Consider the following 21,899-nt stretch of genomic DNA (forward strand, 5'->3'; position numbering starts at 1 on the left):
CTTTTCGTAAATTGACGCGACTTTTTCGTAACCGTTACAATTTGCTCGTATCTTGTCGCGACTTTTTCGTATTGAGTGCTCGTAAGCGGCGGGTGAAACTTTCAGACTTAGCATGATTTTGGAAGCCTCCCATAGGACTCAATGGCACTCTGCAGCTCCAACCTGGCCCAAAAAAAGTCACCATACTGAAGCTTGAATGAATCCGAAACTTTCGTACTCGGCACGAAAGCTGCGAAAAAGTCGCGACAATTCGCGCAAGTCGTAACGCTACGAAAAAGTCGCAACATTTTGCGAAACATTCGGAATGGCTACGAAAAAGTCGCGAAAATTTTGCGAAAAATCGCAAAATACCGATCATTACGAAAAAAACGCATTCGGACGCATTCGGCCCGTTCGTGGGTTAGTAAATGTGCCCCTTACTGTTTTTAAAGATGAACAAATAAAGGGATCTTTAACTTGAAATACTGCCTCAATGGATCAGCATCTTCTTGACAATGCTTACAGCTGGATGCTACAGGACCCAATGGAGGATAGTTTGCTCCATGGCCGGTCAGTTCTGGGAGAGCCTGAGGAAGCCAAGTCATGCTCTTAAGAGTCGTGAGTGCTGTTGAATAATAAATATTGAATATATACATGTCATAGTCAACCTTAAATATGGAGATTCAAATTACTGAAAGACCCCTTATCCATAAGATCCAAGGTCCCGAGCATTTTGGATAACAGGTCCTACATCTGTATTATCATTTAATTAACTAATTATACATTCATATATTTCCTTCCCAGTTAGAATTACTATTGGACATAGGTCATATTAAAAATGACCCACTACGTTAGTTCAAATAATACCAGGGTGGCACTAGAAATTATTGTAAATATAAGTGTTGCAAGACAATCACTTGGGTGCTAGATTTCATTAAACATTGTAAAACACAGGCACAATAATAGACAAAGGCAAATTCGTCAGAGAAGCAAATGCAGTTTAACCAGCAATGTATTTTTTCAGAATTTGGTATCAAATTACATATTTTAAATATTGTTCATTTGCACCTATATTACCCTGTATATTCTGTTGCTTTTATTTGATATACATATTCGCAGTGTATTTCATAACACTACTTAGAAATTCTAGCCAACAATGTCTTGAAGTGGTAATTTCTTTGGTAATACTTCTAATATGAAAAGCATCATCGGGGCTACATGTTTATTAAACATAAGAATTGCTCCCAGCCCTTCCCACTAAACCAACGGAACAACAATCAAAGAATATTATACACATTTACATCAGATATTGCAAGCACTGTTGTAAGTGCCAACTCACATTAATATGATGTCTGTAATAATTTTAAAATAACTCCCCGTGTTGAGTAGCTTCTCTATACCTAGAAAAAAATTAATATTTAAAGGGCATACATATTAATATGCACTTTATTTGTCTCTTTGTAAATCTGCCTGAGGAGGAACCCAGCTGTGAACAAACTGAAGCAAACGGGAGTGTTCTGGAGTCTGTTGTACAAAATATGTATGGGATAACAAATATCTGCTGTTTTGTTCTCATATATCATTCTTTTATGACATGAACCTTTTCTTTGTAACCTGACAAAAGGTGTAATAATTTCCCTACAGTGGAAGCCTGGGTCCCTTTCCAGAACTCTTCCCTCCCCTACACTTACACATGTGTGCTACCTGGGGATTGCTACCTTCACACCATTTTTCCTTAGTTGAGTACTTCTCTAATGAATTATTACTTTAGGGCTTGATTTTCTCCTTTATTACTGAGGCCTACTTCCACCTAAGGACCTCCATGCTAAGATGGGATTCAAAGAGAGACTATCACATGATCACTGCTTGTTGCCTCTGGGTCAAGAGAAAACACTAATTATCACTTAGACATAGATAATATTACATTTAGTTGCCAATAACATACTGTAGTATGAAGATAGCAATCTCGTGAGTCTCCAGATGTTAATGCACTTTTAAGGAGACATACATTTTGTAATGTAACACAGGTCTCCTTTGTTGCCTGTGCACAGGGGTACAATGTGCTCAAAACTGTCCATTCCATTCAAAAAGAATATGAATCGCTGTCAAGCATGGGGTTCTGTCAAATGGCAGGAGCATGGTGCTGCATTTTGAGGGGTGCACAAAGAGTCAAGTGCAAACAGAAGAGGAAGGATTCTCTGAAAGACCACCTTGCAGCAACTGGGCCACTGGCCCTGGAGGGAAGATTTATTATGTAGTATTGCTTTAATAATCCATCTCTATGGCTGCTGGACTAGAGCTCCCATGATGCTGTTACCTTTGATAATTTGCAGTACATGGCAGAATGCTGGGACTGGTAGTCCAGCAATATTTGGAAAAACCATGTTGTACAGATGTTAGGAGATACACCAGTTGGAATTAAGGCTGCCAGAGCTATATCATCCATTTTGCCTTTATCTAACACAGGGAGATGAATGCACAACTTTGCCCAGGGCTCCTATTAACTGGGGTACTATTGTAAGCTTCTTCTTGTCCTGCGGATCTTTGCTGTGGCCCTGGTCTGTGCAGCTTTTTACATATAGGTTGCAATTTTACTCTACTGTGCATAGCCTAGACTGGCCTTAAGGGATTGCTGGGACAGATGAGCCGCTCTTACTAGAATAGTGTAGGGATTGGTGTGTTTTTGGTAAAGGGCAGTGCCGCCTAGGGGTTCAAGGTAAAAGATTATAATTACTGAGGTGTATCTAACAAACTGACTGATTAAATCCTTTGTTATCCTGTGGCAGACAAGAGGCATTGGTAATACAAAATAAAAGTGCTGGGAAACAAATGTACTAATTGCTTGTTTTGCGTAAAAAATGTCAAAAGCATAAAATGCTAAATTATAGTATTTTACAATCAAATAGAGCTATGGGGGCAGATTCTTTATATATACAAATGCATCACTGCCAGGGCAGTTAATCTCATTAAGTAATGATATTGTGGTTGTTGGGGAAAGTTCTCAGAAAACAGCACAATGTATTCATATTAAAACAGAATGCAGCAACAGAACACAAATAAATGTATGCCTTCGGTTTATTTTCATTCTATTCTGTTGTCCCAGGTCAAGGTTTTATAGAAATAACAAATTTATTTTTTAATACATTTTGCCGCTAGTGTCAACTATTGCACTGCCCTAGAATAAAACACAGTTTCTGTATATATTTGGCCAATAGGCTCTAATTAACCCCGAACCCTGCAACTCAGTTGAACTGATTGCTATTCACTTTGCCATTTTCTGCTGTGACATTTGTCTCCTAAGATGTTTTCTTTGGTTTTTGGCGCAAATCGCTTCTATCCCACAAGCTGCCATCTGGGGAAGAACTGGAAGGAGGGAGTGAAGCAGAATGAGTCAGAGCGCACAGCTAAAAACATACCCTAAGTAAAGTCTAAAGAAATAATGAAATACAAAATAACAATGTACTGTATATATATATAATATATATATATTACTGTGTACTACTCACATATGTGTTCTCATATGCTGTTCTCCTTCAGTACCAACAATATCTTCACTACTGAGACTTAATTTACCAAGGGCTTAATGAACAGAACTCTGTCTTGCTACCTTGAGTAAAAAAAACCTGGACAAGGAAATTCCATAGTAGCGATATAGGTTCTACAGTTAAAGCACCTAAAAATGTATTTGGCTATTTTTCACGATAATTTGTTAATTACATTTCTTTATTAAAATATGTCAGCTCTCCACTTAGCACTGCATTGCAGCTACTTGCAATACCACAATGTTTATAAATATTTAAAAAATATATATATACCGGTATATATAAATATATTTATATTAAGAGAATCTCTATTTAGTATATATATTTTATGTAACATCAGGAGAATCACCTCTACCCAATTTTTCATGTAGGAGATACAAGCAGGCCCAGACTAGCAATCTGGATATTATAGTAATTGCCAGAGGGATCGCTGCAAGCTGCCATAGACCTATAATGTGCCTGTGGGGAGCAGTCTGGGCTTTATTCTCAGATCCCCGTATGGGTAAAAAGTATCCCCTCTTATATTTACAAATACATATTTAAGGCAAAGGACACCAGTGCAAACTTGGAATCAGTATGTAGCCTCCACATTTCCTTGACCCACTGTGCCTGCACATCTATATATTATTTAAAAGGATCAAAAGGAGTCTTAAAAATTTTTAGTAACACGCAGCTTGGTACATTGACCGATTCAAAAAACCTAAGCAATAAAATACCCCACAATGAACAACATATACTTTGTATATCCAAAATGGTAATTCAGTAACCATGGCACCAGGTTTTTGTGAAGGTCATCTCCATTATCCATGCTTGGAATGCTCCTTATTATAGTAGTGCACCTGCAGAAGTATAGCAATGTCTATACATATTTGTATTGTTCCACAAAGCCAGAACTGAGCAGGAGTTTCTTTAATAATAAAATAGGCAGTTTTAAAACAGTCCCCCGTTGTCCACAGCAAGACCATCGTCACACTGGTGAGAGAAAAACACCACAGAGTAACAGTTAGACCAACAAATCAATTGTGTATACAGCAACAACATATATTGTTATATATTGGGTTTGTTTTTCACTCCAGATGAAGGTTTCTGTGTGAGACTGAAACGTTGAGTAATAAACCTTTCTATTTTTGCATTTACATTTTGCTCACAATTCTTTAAATCCTAGGAGTGCTGTCCTTGTTCCAGTGCATTTTTTTGCTCCAAATGGTGTGCACCCTATGGACTATTTTATATACTATATATATATATATATATATATATATATATATATATATATATATATATAGAAAAAGGCTGAGGCACACACTTATAGGGATAACAACCTGGGTGCAAATCAGATAAACAATGTAAATATGTAAAAAATGCTGATGCACACCAGGAAAATTTTATCAAAAAAAAGATAGTTTATTTAGATCGACGTTTCGGTCCTCACCGAAACGTCGGTCCCGGGTGAGGACCGAAACGTCGATCTAAATAAACTAAGTATCTTTTTTTTGATAAAATTTTCCTGGTGTGCATCAGCATTTTTTACATATATATATATATATAGTCTTGTAAAGAATCGACACTCACCAATATCGGGGCAAAGGCTGGGTGCTGACAAAAATAATGCATCAAACTCAACAGTAGAAAGCACTCACAGCTACAGCATCAATCAGGTCAGTGATTTATTTCAGCATACCATCTACGCGTTTCGATCACCACAGGATCGTCATCAGGATGATAGACGATCATCCTGTCTATCATCCTGATGACGACTTTCCCTTGTTTGTTAAAAGTATCTATATATATATACTTTTAACAAACAAGGGAAAGTTGTGCTCAGCACTAGATTTTAGGCCATTAAACCACATGTGACCACAAAATCCATACACACAGCAACAAGAGGCCCTCTGCACTCATTACCACATTACCAATATATATAGGCAATTAAGCTACTAAGAAATAGGGGAGGGCAACTCTTGGTAGCTTCATGCACATTATGTCCTATATATATTTATAATGGGTGAGTGCAGAGACCCTCTTGTTGCTGTTTTGATATATTTGCTTTTAACTTTGTACTATCTCTAGTTGTCACATGTCAAGTATCAGGTCTGGTTCAAATACATATTACCCTGTTTCCCAGGGTAATATGTAAACCATTAAACTAAATAATGCATCAACAGGGGCACAATAGATTGGTGCTCTCCTATGCACAGATATGAGATGCTTTCTCATGACAATGCCAAGCTTTTGCCAGTCTGCGGCCATTATATTTAGTAGGTAATATTTCCTAATTATTTCCATTGGTTTACTGTTTCTTTAGCATGGACAAACTTTCCATTCTACCATTGCCTACTAGTTCTGTGTCTTCATTTGCTTTGCGTCAGCTAATCAGTTTATCTGCCCAATATCCCTAGTGAAATTCTCTCTCTGCTTTGAATATAAATTAGCCTTTCACTTCAGAAAAATCGATTCTGCCTTCTGAGTCCTGTGAGATTGCTATTCTGAGTCAGTATATAGAACCCCTGGAATATTTCTACATTACAGTCAGTTGTTCCCCATAAATTCAAATTATTACAGTTTTCATTTACAATAAACCCTTTTAATTTTGGTGACATTATCTCTTTAACATACACAAAATGAGTAAGGAATCTTTCTATAATTTGGCTTTCCATACCTTAAGTCTACTAAAAAATCATTTACACATTAAATAAAACCAATAGGGTTGTTTTGCCTTCAATAAGGAGTAATTATATCTTAGTTGGGATCAAGTACAAGGTACTGTTTTATTATTACAGAGAAAAAGGAAATCATTTTTAAAAATTAGAATGTATTTGCTTATAATGAAGTCTATGGGAGTGGCCTTTCCTTAATTTGAAACTTTCTGGATAACAAATCCCATATTTGTAAATAGGGAATAAGGGGGAAAAGGTCTTGTCCATGCCAAAATCTTAGTGAAAGAAGCTTGGTACCCACATTTTGCTGAATTTTTTGGCAAAGCAAAATGGGACAGATTCACTCATCACTAATTAAGATTAGTGATAGGCGAAATGTTTCACCAGGCATGGATTTACGGCGAATTTCCGCATTTCGCCATTGGCGGATTGTTTCACGAAACGGATGAAAAAATTCGGCACACGTCAAAAAATTGTCGCCGGCGTCAAAAAAGAATAGTTGCGGCATCAAAAGAATAGCCGCAGGACAAAATAATAGCTGCGTGCGACAAAAGAATAGCCGTGCGACAAAATAATAGCCACAATCGACAAAATAATAGCCGTGCGAAAAAATAATAGCCGGGGGCGACAAAAGAATAGTCGTGGGCAACAATTTTTTTTTGCCGCACAGCATTTTTGCCGTTTAGCAATTTTTTCGCCATTTAGCGGATCTTTTGAAAGATTCGCGAATTTTCCGGCGAAGCCAAACCAAACAGATTCACTCATCACTAATTAAGATGTTAAATCAACACAAAATAGTTTTAGAACTAGTTACATACCTTGATAAGACAAAACAGAGGCGCCAAAAGGATAAAATTAGCTAAAAACACTTAAAAACCCAATGGGTAATTCAGAGGAGGTAGTAGTGAACTTACCTCCTCCAGGCAGATACCAACAAAAGTGGTAATTTTCAATAATAGTTTATTCACAACAGTAGTTACATACCTTATTTTTATTATTATTTTCTATTGTTTGAAGAAATTATACATTTAAATGTGATCAGGGAAAACTATTGTTAACAGCATGACTCAATAGGTTAAGAATCCTTGTTTAAATTATGGGGCTGCCACACTAGGGGCATATTATACATTGCAGTGGCACCTACTAAGTCACACACACTTTCAGCATGTTTTTTGGGTGTGAGTGGAAACGGAAATTGTGCCCTAATTGGAATCAGCCATAAAGCAGCAATGTTAACTGCACCACCATGTTGCCCACAGACACTTTTGTTTTTTCATTCAGGAGGTGTAATTAGATGGTTAAAGGGGTTGTAAACTTTCCCTTAAAACTTTTTGAACCCCAAGATCTTCAGTGTAGGCATTCCAAAATGAAATAGAGACGCAAGAGGATTATGCAATGAAAATCATCCCTGTTAGTCCTCTAGTTATTACTAAACATTTGTAGATAACACATGAAACCAAAAAGAAAGAGTCATTCGAGAATACTCACTGGAGGATCCTCCTGCATCAATTGAGTGTTAAGAATCTACAGTATTTGTATGGTTGCTAGACAACAGCTCCCATGTAACCCTTTATAATATGATTAAGAATGCAGAGTTATAGAGTAGTTCAGCAACATGTGGGCGAAGCAACACTGCCACGGAACTTGTACAGTAAGTTTCCTTTAAAAGGACAGTATACACCTAAAAACATCTTTTCTAAAACTGAGCACAATAAACAGGGCTTGTGATTGAAAAAAAATCCATATTTTCTTTTTTTTTTACCATTCTAAAGCACTAATTTGAAAAATGTTTTTCACTGAACATCCTCCCACCTCCATTTATAAATGGGTCAGTTTCTTCAGAGCTCTGTATCAGCCTTGAAAATGCAAACCCCTCCCTGCTATAAGCAGCAGCATTTGAGCAGCTCGTTATCAAGGGGCCTCTCAGTGGTAGATAATGTTTTTTTCAGCTCATTCTGTGCTCTGCAGGGCCAGGAAATAACAGGAAGTGTATTAATTAAAACAATAGGCAAAAATAATGTTCAGCACAAGTCCTATCTCATATAGAAATGGGGTGCATAATGTTTCTTGAAAGTGGACACATAGTAACCACAACTGCACTAAGTATACCATAGAAAGATCAGGGACACTTCTAGAAAACCCAGATAGAAGGGCTGCACAGATTACATTTAATGTTAATTTAATTTATCTGCAGTTGGTAAAGCCCCAGGCTAGGCCACAAAGGCCCAGGTTTAGGGAGGTACACATATAGGAGCGGCAGCCGCATCTGAACTTTGCTTACATCTGAAGCACTGGGGTCTAGGCACACTGGAGATAAAAAAAATGCGCAATCTGGGGGGGGGGGCAGCCTATGGGCACCTTGTTTTAAAATCAGCCCATTAAAGTGCTTGTTAATGGTATCTTAAGTGATTTGGTACCCTAAATCTAGGCCACCAGGCCACATGGCATTTAAACAGCCACATGGCATTTAACAGTCTCAAACTGCTTTACAAACAAAATGGTAGAATGTAAAAAGAATTTGTAATCATAAGAAATAATTTGTAGGTTACATTATAATGAGCTGTTTAAGGGATCTTTTTAATGGTCGTTTTCTTGCAAAAAGACATTTCACAGGTTGTCCTTGGTGTAAAAACTTGCAGTGAATTTGCTGATGTAAAGAGATATTTGCAACAACCATAGTTTATAAATTATGCACTGAAAGTTTTGCTGGCCCTTCTCTTGTGCTCTGAGTATAGTGCATTACACAAAATATTACCATTAAATTATCGACAGTTACAATTTCTGGTGATGATAAAGATACACACACCACTAAGAACCTCTGCTACATGAGACTATGATCTAAATACTTTTTGAATACTATAGTAGGGTGACTATTCTGATACTATATGGAGATATTGCCAGCTCTGTTGTTATGAGCTAAGGGTGGACCTGGACAAATAATAATAAACATATAAATTTCAAAAACCTCTAGTCTAGGTAGAGTCAGCTATAATTTAGGTATAAGTAGATGGGTTTATGGGCTTGGTTGCCCTGTTACATTGAATCCTAGTATTTGTTTATTTAGTGGGCACAATAATGTATTTCTATCTAAAGAGTGATGCAGTGAAGTTGCCTGTCAATATGGGAATAAAAGGGTTAATTATATAGCAACAATATGTACATGTACTGCACTGACAAGCCAACAGCCCTTGTGCAATGTGAACCCAGTGACAGACATGATAAATGTAATGCACACTCTCTGTGATAACAGTTTCTACTATTTGGTACCCAGTGGAATAAATAATAAATGTATTAGAGACAAAACATAAAAATATGTGACAACATATGCACAACACCTAATCATATATTATGCAATATCTTCTTAGCTAATATAATCCGTAAACACAATACATCATGTCACATTTAAAAAAACACTTCATTAAAAATAATTTGGCTGCAGAAATAGACTTCTTCACAGCATGAATTAAATCAAAGTGATTTTAATGGCTGGCTTTGTGTTTATTCTCTGTACTTTTGCCCTGAAGAAATAATTGATTTTATAAGCACTGTACATATATACTGTATATATATAACTCATGGGGTTAAGATTTCTATAAGGATTGGATTGATACAAATCTGTTACTTTCACGATACATCCCTGACATGTAGCTCCAGCAGTGTGCTTTGATACTTTGTTTCTATTTTATAAAAGAGTTACTTTACTTAGACCTTGTGGTTATTCTCTTGTACTTTCTATTTTGTCCACTTAGTTTTATGTTTTTATTGTGTGTTTTTATTATTTGTTTATTCCTGTTATGCTGTCTCTGCCTGGTGACGTAGAGTGATGTCATCTCCATTTTTTTCCACCACTGTGTGCTTTTTAGACACTGTAGGGTTGATTCACTAAAGTGCGATAACGCTTATTGCATGCTTTTTTGCATTAAAATTGATGCGCAAAAAAATGCGTGATTCGCATGCATTAAGTCGCATATCGCGTGTGTTAAATAGCGTGCAACCGCATGCATTAATTTTGCCGCATTGTGTTAATTAGCGCGCAGAAATAATACTAACGCATGATTCACAAACACTTAGGGGCTGATTTACTTACCCACGAACGGGTCGAATGGAGTCCGATTGCGTTTTTTTCGTAATGATCGGTACTTTGCGATTTTTTCGTATTTTTTGCGATTTTTTCGGATTCTTTACGAATTTTTCGGATCCAATACGATTTTTGCGTAAAAACGCGAGTTTTCCTATCCATTACGAAAGTTGCGTAAAAAGTTGCGCATTTTGCGTAGCGTTAAAACTTACGCGAAAAGTTGCGCATTTTTCGCGTAAGTTTTAACGCTACGCAAAATGCGCAACTTTTTACGCAACTTTCGTAATGGATACGAAAAACTCGCGTTTTTACGCAAAAATCGTATTGGTAACGAAAAATTCGTACAGAATCCGAAAAAATCGCAAAACATACGAAAAAGTCGCAAAATGTTCGTTTTCAAGTCGGAACTTTTCCAATTCGGGTCGGATTCGTGGGTTAGTAAATCAGCCCCCTAGACGCGCTAAATATCGCATTAGTCTATGCGAAAATTAACACCTAATTGGAGCAGGCGGTAATTATTGAAAAGTACAGTTCATGAGCTTTTGGCAACACAATATGGACTTTGCAGTGTGATTTATTCAAGTATGTGTTGGCCCTAGAGTGATGCATCCTCCAGTTTGCAGGGAAATGGTCATTTTCAAAAAAAGTTTTGCGAACGTAATGCTGTGTATGGCTAATATGGCATGCGCGTGAAAAGTAGCGCGTAATGGATACATGTTGCAAAAGATATATGTTGCAAAAATATGTTAAAAACTATACAGAGAATGTTCCCAGTAAAGCATTTCACTGTGCTAAGTGATGAATGCCTTAGTTGCTAGGAGCAAAAGATTATAGAGGATAATTATTTGTTGGAGGTGTTACACGGAGTGGTGGAGAGCACGTCTGGGCGCAACTACAACTCTCACGTGTCCAATTCTAGTTAATGCAAACCGCCTTCAAAAAGGACCTGGACTTATAGGGCCAATTGGAAAGGCCCGCAGCAACCCTCCAGAGATATTCATAAGAATAAGGACCCACGAAGTGAGCCCATAAGAAATTTCACATGTCACTCAAGTATGCCAAACCACCAGATCTACTGTATATAAAATGGTAACCTCTCCTACAAAGATTTACGGCCCATAAACAGATAGTGACAGTTGGCATGTCCACTGGTTTACTCCATTAAAATATATATTACAAACATTGATGTATATTATGAACTCTAGTTCTAGAGGCCTAACTTATCATGCACATTATGGGTGCTTCTGTGCCCATTTGTAAAGTACTACTAGTATTATATTTATTGCTACTTCACTAAATAATGTGGTATTTTATACAGTAAATTGAATTTCTGAAAATGAATAGATAAGGCTTTTGCCACACAGGGAGATTTGTCACTCACGGTTAAATCTGGTCTACCGTAGGCAGCAAATCTCCCCTTTCTATTTTCTATCATCTACTGTATCGATCTATCATCTATCTATCTATCTATCTATCTATCTATCTGTCATCTATCTAATCAATGCATATCTATTTGTATATTCTATTAAGTTATCGAAATCAATTTTATTGATCTATCTTTTCAGTCAGGCTATTTTATCAATGCGTGATATCCATCAGTATACTTTTACCATTTACAAAAGAAACAGGAATCTAAAAATATGATTTTTCAGTGAAAAATGCCCTAAGTACAGCTTTGTGATTTGTAGCACGTATCATTAAGGTATTACAGTATATATATTATACATGTAATTTTGGGCCCTTTCTGGAGAGTGCCTATACTGTTATAATTAAATGCATGCTAGAATGCTACCAATGATGGCTGTGGGAAGGGGAGCACCCCCTGTTCTCTGTTCCACTCAGCACTTCATCTATATTTTAATTGATGCTACTAAATAGAACCAGCATTCTTTTTAAAGAGGGTCTCCACCCCCCAAACTGTTTTTTACATAATGTGACTTGACTTTAATTTTTTTTGTAAATGCAAATGCTGTTAAAAAGCATTATCTGTGTTATTCTTATGCACTTTCAGTTCAGACTCCTGAAGCCAGCTGATTAACTAATCTGGAACTGCAATTGATATTCATTTCTTGATAGTTTTTAAATTATTTGCCTTCTTCTTCTGGCTCTTTCAAGCTCTCAAATGGGGGTCCGCCATGAACTATTGCTCTCTCAGGCTACAATTGTATTGCTATTTTTGCTTTTTATATAAATAAATAAAGAGTAAATAAGACCCTAGCAACTAGATAGCTGCTGAAATAGCAAACTGGAGAGTTGCTGAACAAAAAGCTAAATATCTGAAAAACCATAAAAATAAAGACCAATTGCAATTTATATTAGAATATCAACGTCTACATCATAATATTAGTCAACTTAAAAGTGAGCAACCCATTTTTGTGAAGATAAGTTAATTACTGAATGTTTTGTTCTACAACTGGCCCTATTAGGGCTCTGGTACACGGGGAGATTAGTCGCCCGCGGCAAAACTCCCTGCTCGCGGGCGACTAATCTCCCCGAGTTGCCTTCCCTCTGCCATCCCACCGGCGAACATGTAAGTCGCCCCGTGTACCAGAGCCCTTAGATGCAGTTTTACCCACGTAAATGTAGTTGAACATGGAAATGTGTGCAGCAGTTTGGAGATATCTGGCTCCCAATTCCATAGTCTTTAGTATACAGAGGGCTGACAGTATTGTAGGAGTTAAAGTACATTATCAGATTGGCGAACTGTCAGAAGCCATCTTTCTTCACACAGTATATCAGATACAAGCATATAAAAATGAATTTACCCGAGTAAGTTGACAAACATGTTTCTGCAAGAGGCAAATCTCACAATCATCAACGCATGTCCCTGAGCATTGCCTGTGAGTGACAGATTTGCTTCCCAGGAACGGCCCTCTGTTCATATGCACTGAGATTATTTCTATGCCTTCGGTGTCCCATGCAATGCTTTTTCATTTTAGAAATTGAAATTAGATTTCAGTGAATTCCTCAGTGTTATTAAGAAAGTGGAAAATAAGAAAAAGAAGATGCTATGTACAGTATATATTCCCCCGTCCCTCCTTTTTTTGGACATGAAAGCTTTGAATGTGGTTCTGTAGGAAGTATCTTCAAAATGACTGCAGTAAAAAATAAGACTGGAGCTTGCCTTTCATGTGATACATAAGCTTGTGATGTGTCATGAATATTCTGCAAACCACACCACAAAGATACCCAGCACCTAAAGCTAAAAAGGAATATTATTTGAGTTATTCTTGGCCAGTCACATAACGGTAATCAGCTGCTTTAATTATTGCTGTTTATCAATAATGCTGTGCCTAATAATGAGAATTGGTCAGTTTAACCTCGTGTGGGGGATCACCTTGTTTTTAATAATACATTAGACAAATTAAAAATGCAAAATGATTTGGTTGTGGTGTGGAGTTTCAGACGACACATTCACGTTACATATGTGTGGCATGTTTTATGTATGTACTGCAGGTTGTGGTTATTACGTATCATGAGTAAGCAAATGTATGCTGGAATACCTTATTTATGAGTTGTACAGTGCCTTGAAAAAGCAGTTAGACGCAACCCATTTCAAACAGCCTTCTAAAAGCTTAAATAGGTTGCCATTTCTATTAGAACGTCTCTTAAGTTTGCACACTCAAACCCAAACCCTCATATTCCATGTAACTACAATACTAGGAGCTTAATTCTAATAGAATTGGCTAGCTTGGCTTCCAGGAACAAGTTCAAAGGCTAAGCTTATTATTAATTGCCTTTTTTTTGGCATGAAAAGGAATAAGGTGATTCATTGTGTGGAGATGTACCTCAGATGTTATCCCTTCAAATGAACTTTGTTTTTCCAATCACACTCCATCTCTCTGGTGGTCCATCTTAAAAGGGTCTGAGGTTTAAGGTGCTAAATAGTAGCCCAAATGTATGATACCAAAATAAAGAAATTGCCCCCATGTGAATCTCCTTACAAGGCACTTGACAAGCTCCAGTAAGCTGAAAGGAGCATCAAAAAGTGGTTTAAGGTGAGGCAATTTCAGCATTTTGGACCACTTCTTGAGCTACATATATACACAGCTGGCAAAGCATCCAAAATAGCCCTTTATGCTATTGTGCTTATTGGACCATGAAATTACCTTATGACATGATCACTGAAGGGGTCTGCACCTATACTTCTTGGAGAGTGGGGTTAGCTGCACAATTTAATCTCTACCAGTTACAGGCATTGGATCATAGTCCTTCCATAAATCACAATTCCTTGTTACTGATTAAGGGCTCCCTAGGGCACAGAGCAAGGCTTGTGTTTTTGGGATGCTTTTTTCCTAAATAAAAGGTTTTAACTGCACCAGTTTCATCTGCGGTCTTGAGGAAGTGTATGGTTTACCTCCAACTAGCTAATGGTCTGGGGCTTGTGAACCTGGAGCCCAAGTTGTTCCTGAAGACTCCACACCACAATATCACTGATTATCTGAAATATTAACTGCCCCCTTAGCCTTTGGCACACTCCTGCTCCAGTACTAGGACATTATAGTATGTAAAATTTAGTATTTAGTATGTAATATAAGACTATAAATAGGCTACTGTCATACAGGGTGGTTTCTGAGCCGCTTTATGGTGTGTCTGCACTCTGAGACACTGCTGCCTGGGTGCAAATGCACAAAGCGGATTTCGGTGCAAAAAATGCATACTAATTGGAATCTGCTCTGCATGTTTGCACCCAGGCCGACGCAATGTATTGGGGTGTGTCCTGTGTGGCAGGAGCCATTGATTTGCTCATTCTTTCTGAAGCTGTGAGGCACAGTGTTACCTACCAAAGATTTATGGAGAAATTGAGGAACATGAGCAATTGTCATTTTATATCTTCCTTGAGGTTTTGACATTATAGAGCATACTTACAGCTCAAGGTAACATTTCTTTTAACACCAAAACAGATTTTTTTCACAAACACATACACAGCTTTTTTCATATGTGTGCCCTGTTGCAGTACTGTGGCAATTTTTGGTGAATTTTTTAATAAAGTATAAATACCTTTCAATTCAATTACCTCTGTAGGGCGATGTAACAGCAATGAATGAGTTAGCACTTTTTCTCTGCTTGATTTATCAGGCACTGAAGAGATTTTATAGTACAATCAACAGGCCCCATTGCAGGTACCTGTAGAGAATTTTTGTTTGCTGTTTGATTGTTGTTAGTCCATAGCATAATCAATAACACTACAGTTCACTAAAAAAACAATGGCTCTGATTTTGATTGCTCACTTCAATTACAGTCTTCAACATCATCTTGGGCAAATAGCTTTGACCTCCTGTTCATGGGGTTACTGTTACACAGCTACAGCTCAGATAAAGGCACCCTATTAGCAATACAGAAAATGTAATCTGTTCTTTTTTTTTGTTTCATAAGTGCTTATAGTTTTGTATAGGCACTATTACAACATCCATTAGACTAGAACTGCCATCCATTGCTGTAAACCAAATGAATGTGTGGAGGTTACGTCCCCAGGCAGTATTGTATTCAACAGGGTAGCCACAGGTTTCTGCCCTCTGAAACATAGAGGCCTACAGCAATTCTTTAATAGGGACCTGCCACCCTAGGAAATAAGTCCAAATCCTATTCTGTTCTGATAGCTGAGCAAAATATACTTTATTTACACTACATAAATGATTTAACTATAGAAAGTGAAGAGTGAGAAGGCCCAGATTTTTTTTGGGCAGGCCACAAAGGCCCAGGCCTAAGGTGGCAAGTATCTGGGGGCAGCATGCCACCAACTGTCTGCATCTGAACTTAGGACTGGGCAAGCAAGAGACTCAGACAATTTCAAAATCTCTCACCCACCCAAGACCAAGTTCTAGCAATACAGGGAAAGGCAGTAGTAGCAGCGGGGAGTAGGTGAGGGGTGTGCAAGCGGGCAGTGCCGGATTTGTGACGCGGGCGCCCCGAGGCCCCCCCTCCGGCCTCCCCCTGTGCGCATGCGCGAATTGCCAACCCCGCCCCCACACAGCGAGTGCATGCGCGAACCCGCCCTCCGCGTCAGCTGCGCATGCGCATACATTTCATCTCCCATATGGAGCAGTGGGGAGAGGTCCCCATTGCACCATATAGGAGCAAAATTTAAAAATTTAATTACGGCGGGGCGGCATGCCGCCCCACCGTAATTGCCGCCCTAGGCCCGGGCCTTTGTGGCCTCTCCACAAATCCGGCCCTGCAAGCGGGGGGCAAGGGGTACAAGCAAAATAGGGGTGTACCAGCTTTAAATCCTACCCTGTATGTGAGGAGTGCAGTGACATCTGGGAAGTGAAGAATGGAAAGTAAAAAAGAGATTTCTGTGCCAGAAGCATAGAGGTAGGCAATATATGATACCTTTTAATCAAGAAAAGCAGTGAGCAAAGTGCAATAAAAGGGCCCATTACACCCAGCCTTCATAACAGTATATGACCCCTTAAGTCTTTCCTTTTCAGATATTGCTAAATGCTTAGAGAGTTCATCAAAGACTAATATTTTTTAATCTAATATTTATTATACTCCTTCATAATCATGAATTCCAAGAAATCCTATATTTGTATATTTGAAGATGTTAAAAAAACCTCTGAGGCACCGACTCCCTTTGTGCTACAGATTCAGAGCGACTGCATTGAAAGCCAGGATCCAGCACCAGACACGGAAGGAAATCACAATTTTTCGAACTGTCACAAAGCTTCATTAAAACCATCCAGCACAGGTACTGCCAACCACTGCGGCAAATCATGGGGAATTTAACTAATGACTTACCTAGGCGCCACAAATCTATTAGGGACTTGTATGTGGTTTTGCATGCTGCCGTGTTTTTATTCATATTTATGTTCTTAAAAAATGACATTTATGAGGCTGCTCTACGCACCTTTATATTTCTCATGAGATACGCCTCAAGCACTAGAGTAAAATAAATGTTATTCGTTCAGGTTTATTTTCTCAGTGAAATGCTTTGCTTTGACACAACAGATTAGTGCTGCCAGTCATAATCACTTGGAATCATTCTACTTGGAGGGTTATTGCCCATATTGTTTGTTTCTAGTAAGCAACAGGAGTGCTTGGCTTAATAACTGGGTAGTTCACAATTTACTAGAAATGAAGGTCCTACAAAAGGGCCAAAGTTGGTGGGATACAGCCCCCAGATTAAACCGCATATCTAAAGTCCATATCAAAAATAGTATGCCAAACTCAATACAATGTCTTGACTTAAAAAATTATGTTTCCATTCAAAATATCCATATGAAAAGCATACAGAACCCACAGAATACTGCTTTTAATGTGGATATTTTGAATAAAAACATAATTTTTTAAATTAAGACTTTGTCTTGAGTTTGGGATACTATTTTTGATATGGATTTAATAACTGGGCACTCTGATTATTTGTAACTATTTGCCAGAATAATCACTTGTACCATGGAAATAATTACTTGTACTAAACTGGAAATTGAAAGCACATTCTGCTCTAAATTTCTGGTTCTGCTGAGTCAGGAAGAGGAGAAGTGGACAATTATTAAAGCTGACCAGTCCACAGATAAGCTGTCTGCATAAAGTTCTTAGGGAAGGACAGGGCATTTTAACGGAGCAGTTCAGTGTAAAATTGAAACTGGGTAAAGTATATAGATTGCACAAAATATAAAATGTTTTCAATAAAGTTAGTTAGCCAAAAATGTAATCTATAAAGGCTAGAGTGGGCAGATGTCTATCATAATGGCCAAAACACTATTTCCTCCTTTACAGCTTTCCAAGATGTTAGCAGTCAGTAACCAATCAGTGACTTGAGGAAGGGGTCATATGGAACTCTGACTAACTAAGAGGTTAAAGCAGGAAGTGGTGTTTTGGCCATTATGTTAGATATCTGCTCACTCCAGCCTTTATAGATTACATTTTTGCCTAAATAACTATATTACAAATATTTTTTATTTTGTGCAGTCTGTCTATTTTACCCAGTTTCATTTTTACACTGAACTGTTCCTTTAATACAGGAAACCTTCCCAGAAGGGTAGAGCTATTATAGCAGCAAGGGGAAGAGCAACTATATTAATAACCTTGGTTTGGGTATGAGGTGTTAGAGAAGCAGGTTTGGGTTAGTGATGAGTGAATCTGTCCCGTTTGGCTTCAGTGAAAAATTTGCAAAACACACTGAAGTCTAGAGGTGACTTTTTTTCCATGCAACAATTTTTATGCGCAACATTTTTTACACATGACTTTTTCTTACTCCAAATCCATTCAAGTCCATGGCAAAATGGCAAAGTGGAACATGTCCATGCCTGATGATAAAATTCACTCATCACTAGTTTAGATATGAGGTTTTGGTATGAGGTTTTGGCAGTGTAGTGCACATGGTTATTAATGATTTGCGTGCACTTTATGAATGTTGCAGTATAAGCTATGCTATTTAATTTGATCATCACAACAGATTTTTACCAGGAAATTATTAGTTTTATGCCAAAGGTGAAATGTGTACTAATTAGTCATTTACTAGCCTGTTGGCTTATGATGACATATTGCTGTGCAAAAGGAAAAGCATAAGGTGAGAATTCCATATTTTAATGAACATAGCTGATGTACGAATAAGCTCTAATTACTGCAATCATCCTCCCAGCAAAAAGTGAGAGCACTTTATGTTAGCAGCATTTGTACGGATTTTTCCTTGCTGCAAGCTGTGAGCAAATTTGTAGGATAAGCATTAAGTAAATGATACATGGGCAGATTAGGACTGCAGTAGCAGTGTACCAAATCAGCTACAAAATCTATCTGTGCAATGGACCCAAACTGATCAATCAAAATAGCCTGTTAGATTAGAAAATAATTATTCATTCTGATCAAGTGATGCTTGCCCAGTATATCTTTTACAGATTCCACCAGGCAAAAGCCCTTTAAATGGAATTTATTCTGAAAGTCAATTCTGAATGTCGGCGTACTCTCACTGACCTGCATCTAAACATCTTAATAATTTTTTCCGTAACTTGGATCTCCATAAGATCTAGTAAGTCTACTAATCATGTAAGCATTAAATAAACCCAATAGGATTGTTTTTCCACCAATAAGGATTAATTATATCTTAGTTGGGATCAAGTACAAGGCGCTATTTTATTATTACAGGGAAAAAGGAATTCATTTTTAATGATTAACAGAGTCTGTGGGTGATGGAGTTCCCATAAGTTGTTGCTTTCTGGATAACAGGTTTCCAGATATTGCATCCCATAACTGTATAATCTTTGGGAAATCCTAGTGCACACAGTCTCTCCTTGCAAGTCACCCCTCTGTAGCAAGTGAGCAAAATTAATATGGTAGAAGGGACTGAGGAGCAGGGTACCATATAGCAGACCCTGCAGTCAGGGCCTCCTTATCCTCCCCCTAGGTTCCTCTGCGTCTGCTTTATTGTACAGGTATGGGATCCCTTATCTGGAAACCCGTTATCCCGAAAGCTCCGAATTACGGAAAGCCCGTCTCCCATAGACTCCATTTTAATCAAATAATTCAGAATTTTAAAACTGATTTCCTTTTTCTCTGCAATAATAAAACGGTAGCTTGTACTTGATCCCAACTAGGATATAATTAATCCTTATTGGAAGAAAATCCTTATTGGGAGTAAAAACTACCCATTATCAATACAGAAATAAATGCAATAGTCTGGGTTTTATTCCTACAGTTATTATACATGATATGTGGCAAAACAATCATTTACATTCTACCAGTACCAAAAAAACCCTATAATTTACACTATACCTCATTCCGTGTGTGGATCTGTTCTTATAATTCCTCAGAAGTTGGGGCATCCCCAGCATAGCCTCAGTGAGTAGAGCCAGTAGCCCCATTCCTTCCACAAACACCAAGACATCCAGAAAAACAAAGGTCACCAGGGCAGCAATGATGGTCAGGCACAGGCAAAATTGGAGATAATCTTCAAATCGACTCCACTTCCAAAAGTATGCAGCTTCAAAATCTATAAGTATACAGATACAACCTAAACATATTGTGCACATGGGTATACATATATTTCTGTGTATATTCCTACACTGTTTATGGGGCTTTTGCAATAGCTGATGTGCCAATTAACATATAACAACATATCAGCTTTATGCACAGTTAGAACTATGCCATCAAAGCTGTATGGGGGATACAGTGGTCATTACAATAGTTGGCATTACTGTTTCACAGCATAGTGGTCCCGGGTTTGATTTTGACCATTGACCTTTTTGGGCTCATTTATAGATGAAGGGAAAAAAAAACAAAACACAATTTTATTGGCACGTTGCACCCTGCTGTTAGTGGCTGTGGGTGCAAATCCTTGTACTCCAGAATGGAATGCAAGCATACCTCCTAACATTTGAAAAATGCGAGGAGGGACAAAAAGAAATGCTGCACAGATATTTTTGACCATGACCATTTTTGTGGCCACAGCCCCTAAATACCACTCACATTTTACAAAACGTGGCAGGTTATGTAAAGTTTGAACACACTTCTGGGGGCTTTGGGGTCATGTTTTATGTGTTATTACCCTATGTGGTCCAGAGTATCTGTAATAAGGCCCTCTGTGTTCTTGCCATAATGGTTTCCTCACACACAGTCAAAAAAATCTACATTTCTAATAAAACTCACCCTAGTATATCCTTGCTTCTTGTGCAGGTATAAGGTGGTTAGGTTAACAAAAATTGAAAAGCTTGCACCTTGAATGACAACCCATAGCAACCACATGCCAAGTAGTACTTACCAGTCAACTGTCAGAAAGCAAATATATAATTGGTTGCTATGGGCTACCAAACCAGGTAAAAACTCTGCAACTTTTATTGCATTATTCCACTAGGCCATAAACCTCAGCTGAGCATGGACAAACCTTCAGTATTAAACTTAAATATTGGTACAATAGTCCTAATGCAACGTAGCAGTTTAGCATTAAAGGATAAGTAAACACTAAAAAAAACAGAGAAGTGTTCTCATGATGCCTTGCTCAGAATAAGGATGGGAAAGGGCATCTGAGACTTCTGATCTCTTTCCTGAGCAGAGCAATATCAGAACACTTCTGTGTTTTGCTTCAGAAGCTATATTTCTTTAACTGTACAATAACAGGAACTGACCAGCAAGTGGTGCCATATTTCTCCGGTTCAGATGATCAGAAGCCTCATAGGAGGCTGAGCTGTGTAAAGAAAGTTCCCATAATGCCACACTCCTGCACCAAGACCGGTGTACATGCTCAGTTTGTTAGACTATGAGGGAACTTCCTGCTGATTGGCTCAGATCACACATTCCTAAGGGCAGGGAGGGAGTTCTTAGCATTCTTGAGGGAGGGGGGAACAGGAGAGGGGAGAGAGGAGAGATCTGCATGTCTCTGGCACAGGAAAACAAAGAGACAACAAATCCTGTTTCTTTTGACAGAGAACTCAGTTTTTACCTTTAGTTCTCCTTTAAAAACTAAAATAGCTCTGAAACTGACAAAAATAAATAATGAATGCAAATCCCAAAAGTGCCTAGAAAAGCACGCTGAGAAATGTTACATAATTTTTTTAAGGTTTACCTATCGTTAATAACAATAAGGGGTACCCTAAACAGTTGTAGTACTAAATTAAGTCTCCAGCTTTTAACAGACATAAATGAATGATGTTAGGGGATATTAGAAGTTGTAGTTTGGAAACAGCTGGATTTCGACAAGCCACTCATTAT

The 21,899-nt window shown here is 38.0% G+C and overlaps 1 protein-coding gene across 2 annotated transcripts in view; it reads right to left on the reverse strand.

Annotated features, from left to right (window-relative positions):
- Nucleotides 1–973: 973 nt before the first annotated feature.
- Nucleotides 974–21,899, reverse strand: part of slc66a2.2 (solute carrier family 66 member 2, gene 2) — a 38,722-nt gene continuing 17,796 nt past the window's right edge. The window contains exons 4-5 of one of the 2 annotated variants that reach the window (XM_012960456.3): nucleotides 19,968–20,184; nucleotides 974–4,493 (exon numbers count right to left, since the gene is read on the reverse strand). In XM_012960456.3, the coding sequence (XP_012815910.1) occupies nucleotides 4,322–4,493; nucleotides 19,968–20,184 (389 nt within the window). In that variant the 3' untranslated portion in view covers nucleotides 974–4,321. 2 annotated transcript variants of the gene reach the window in all.

Source organism: Xenopus tropicalis, chromosome 4, assembly GCF_000004195.4.
Source record: "Xenopus tropicalis strain Nigerian chromosome 4, UCB_Xtro_10.0, whole genome shotgun sequence".
NCBI classification, from domain to species: domain Eukaryota; kingdom Metazoa; phylum Chordata; class Amphibia; order Anura; family Pipidae; genus Xenopus; species Xenopus tropicalis.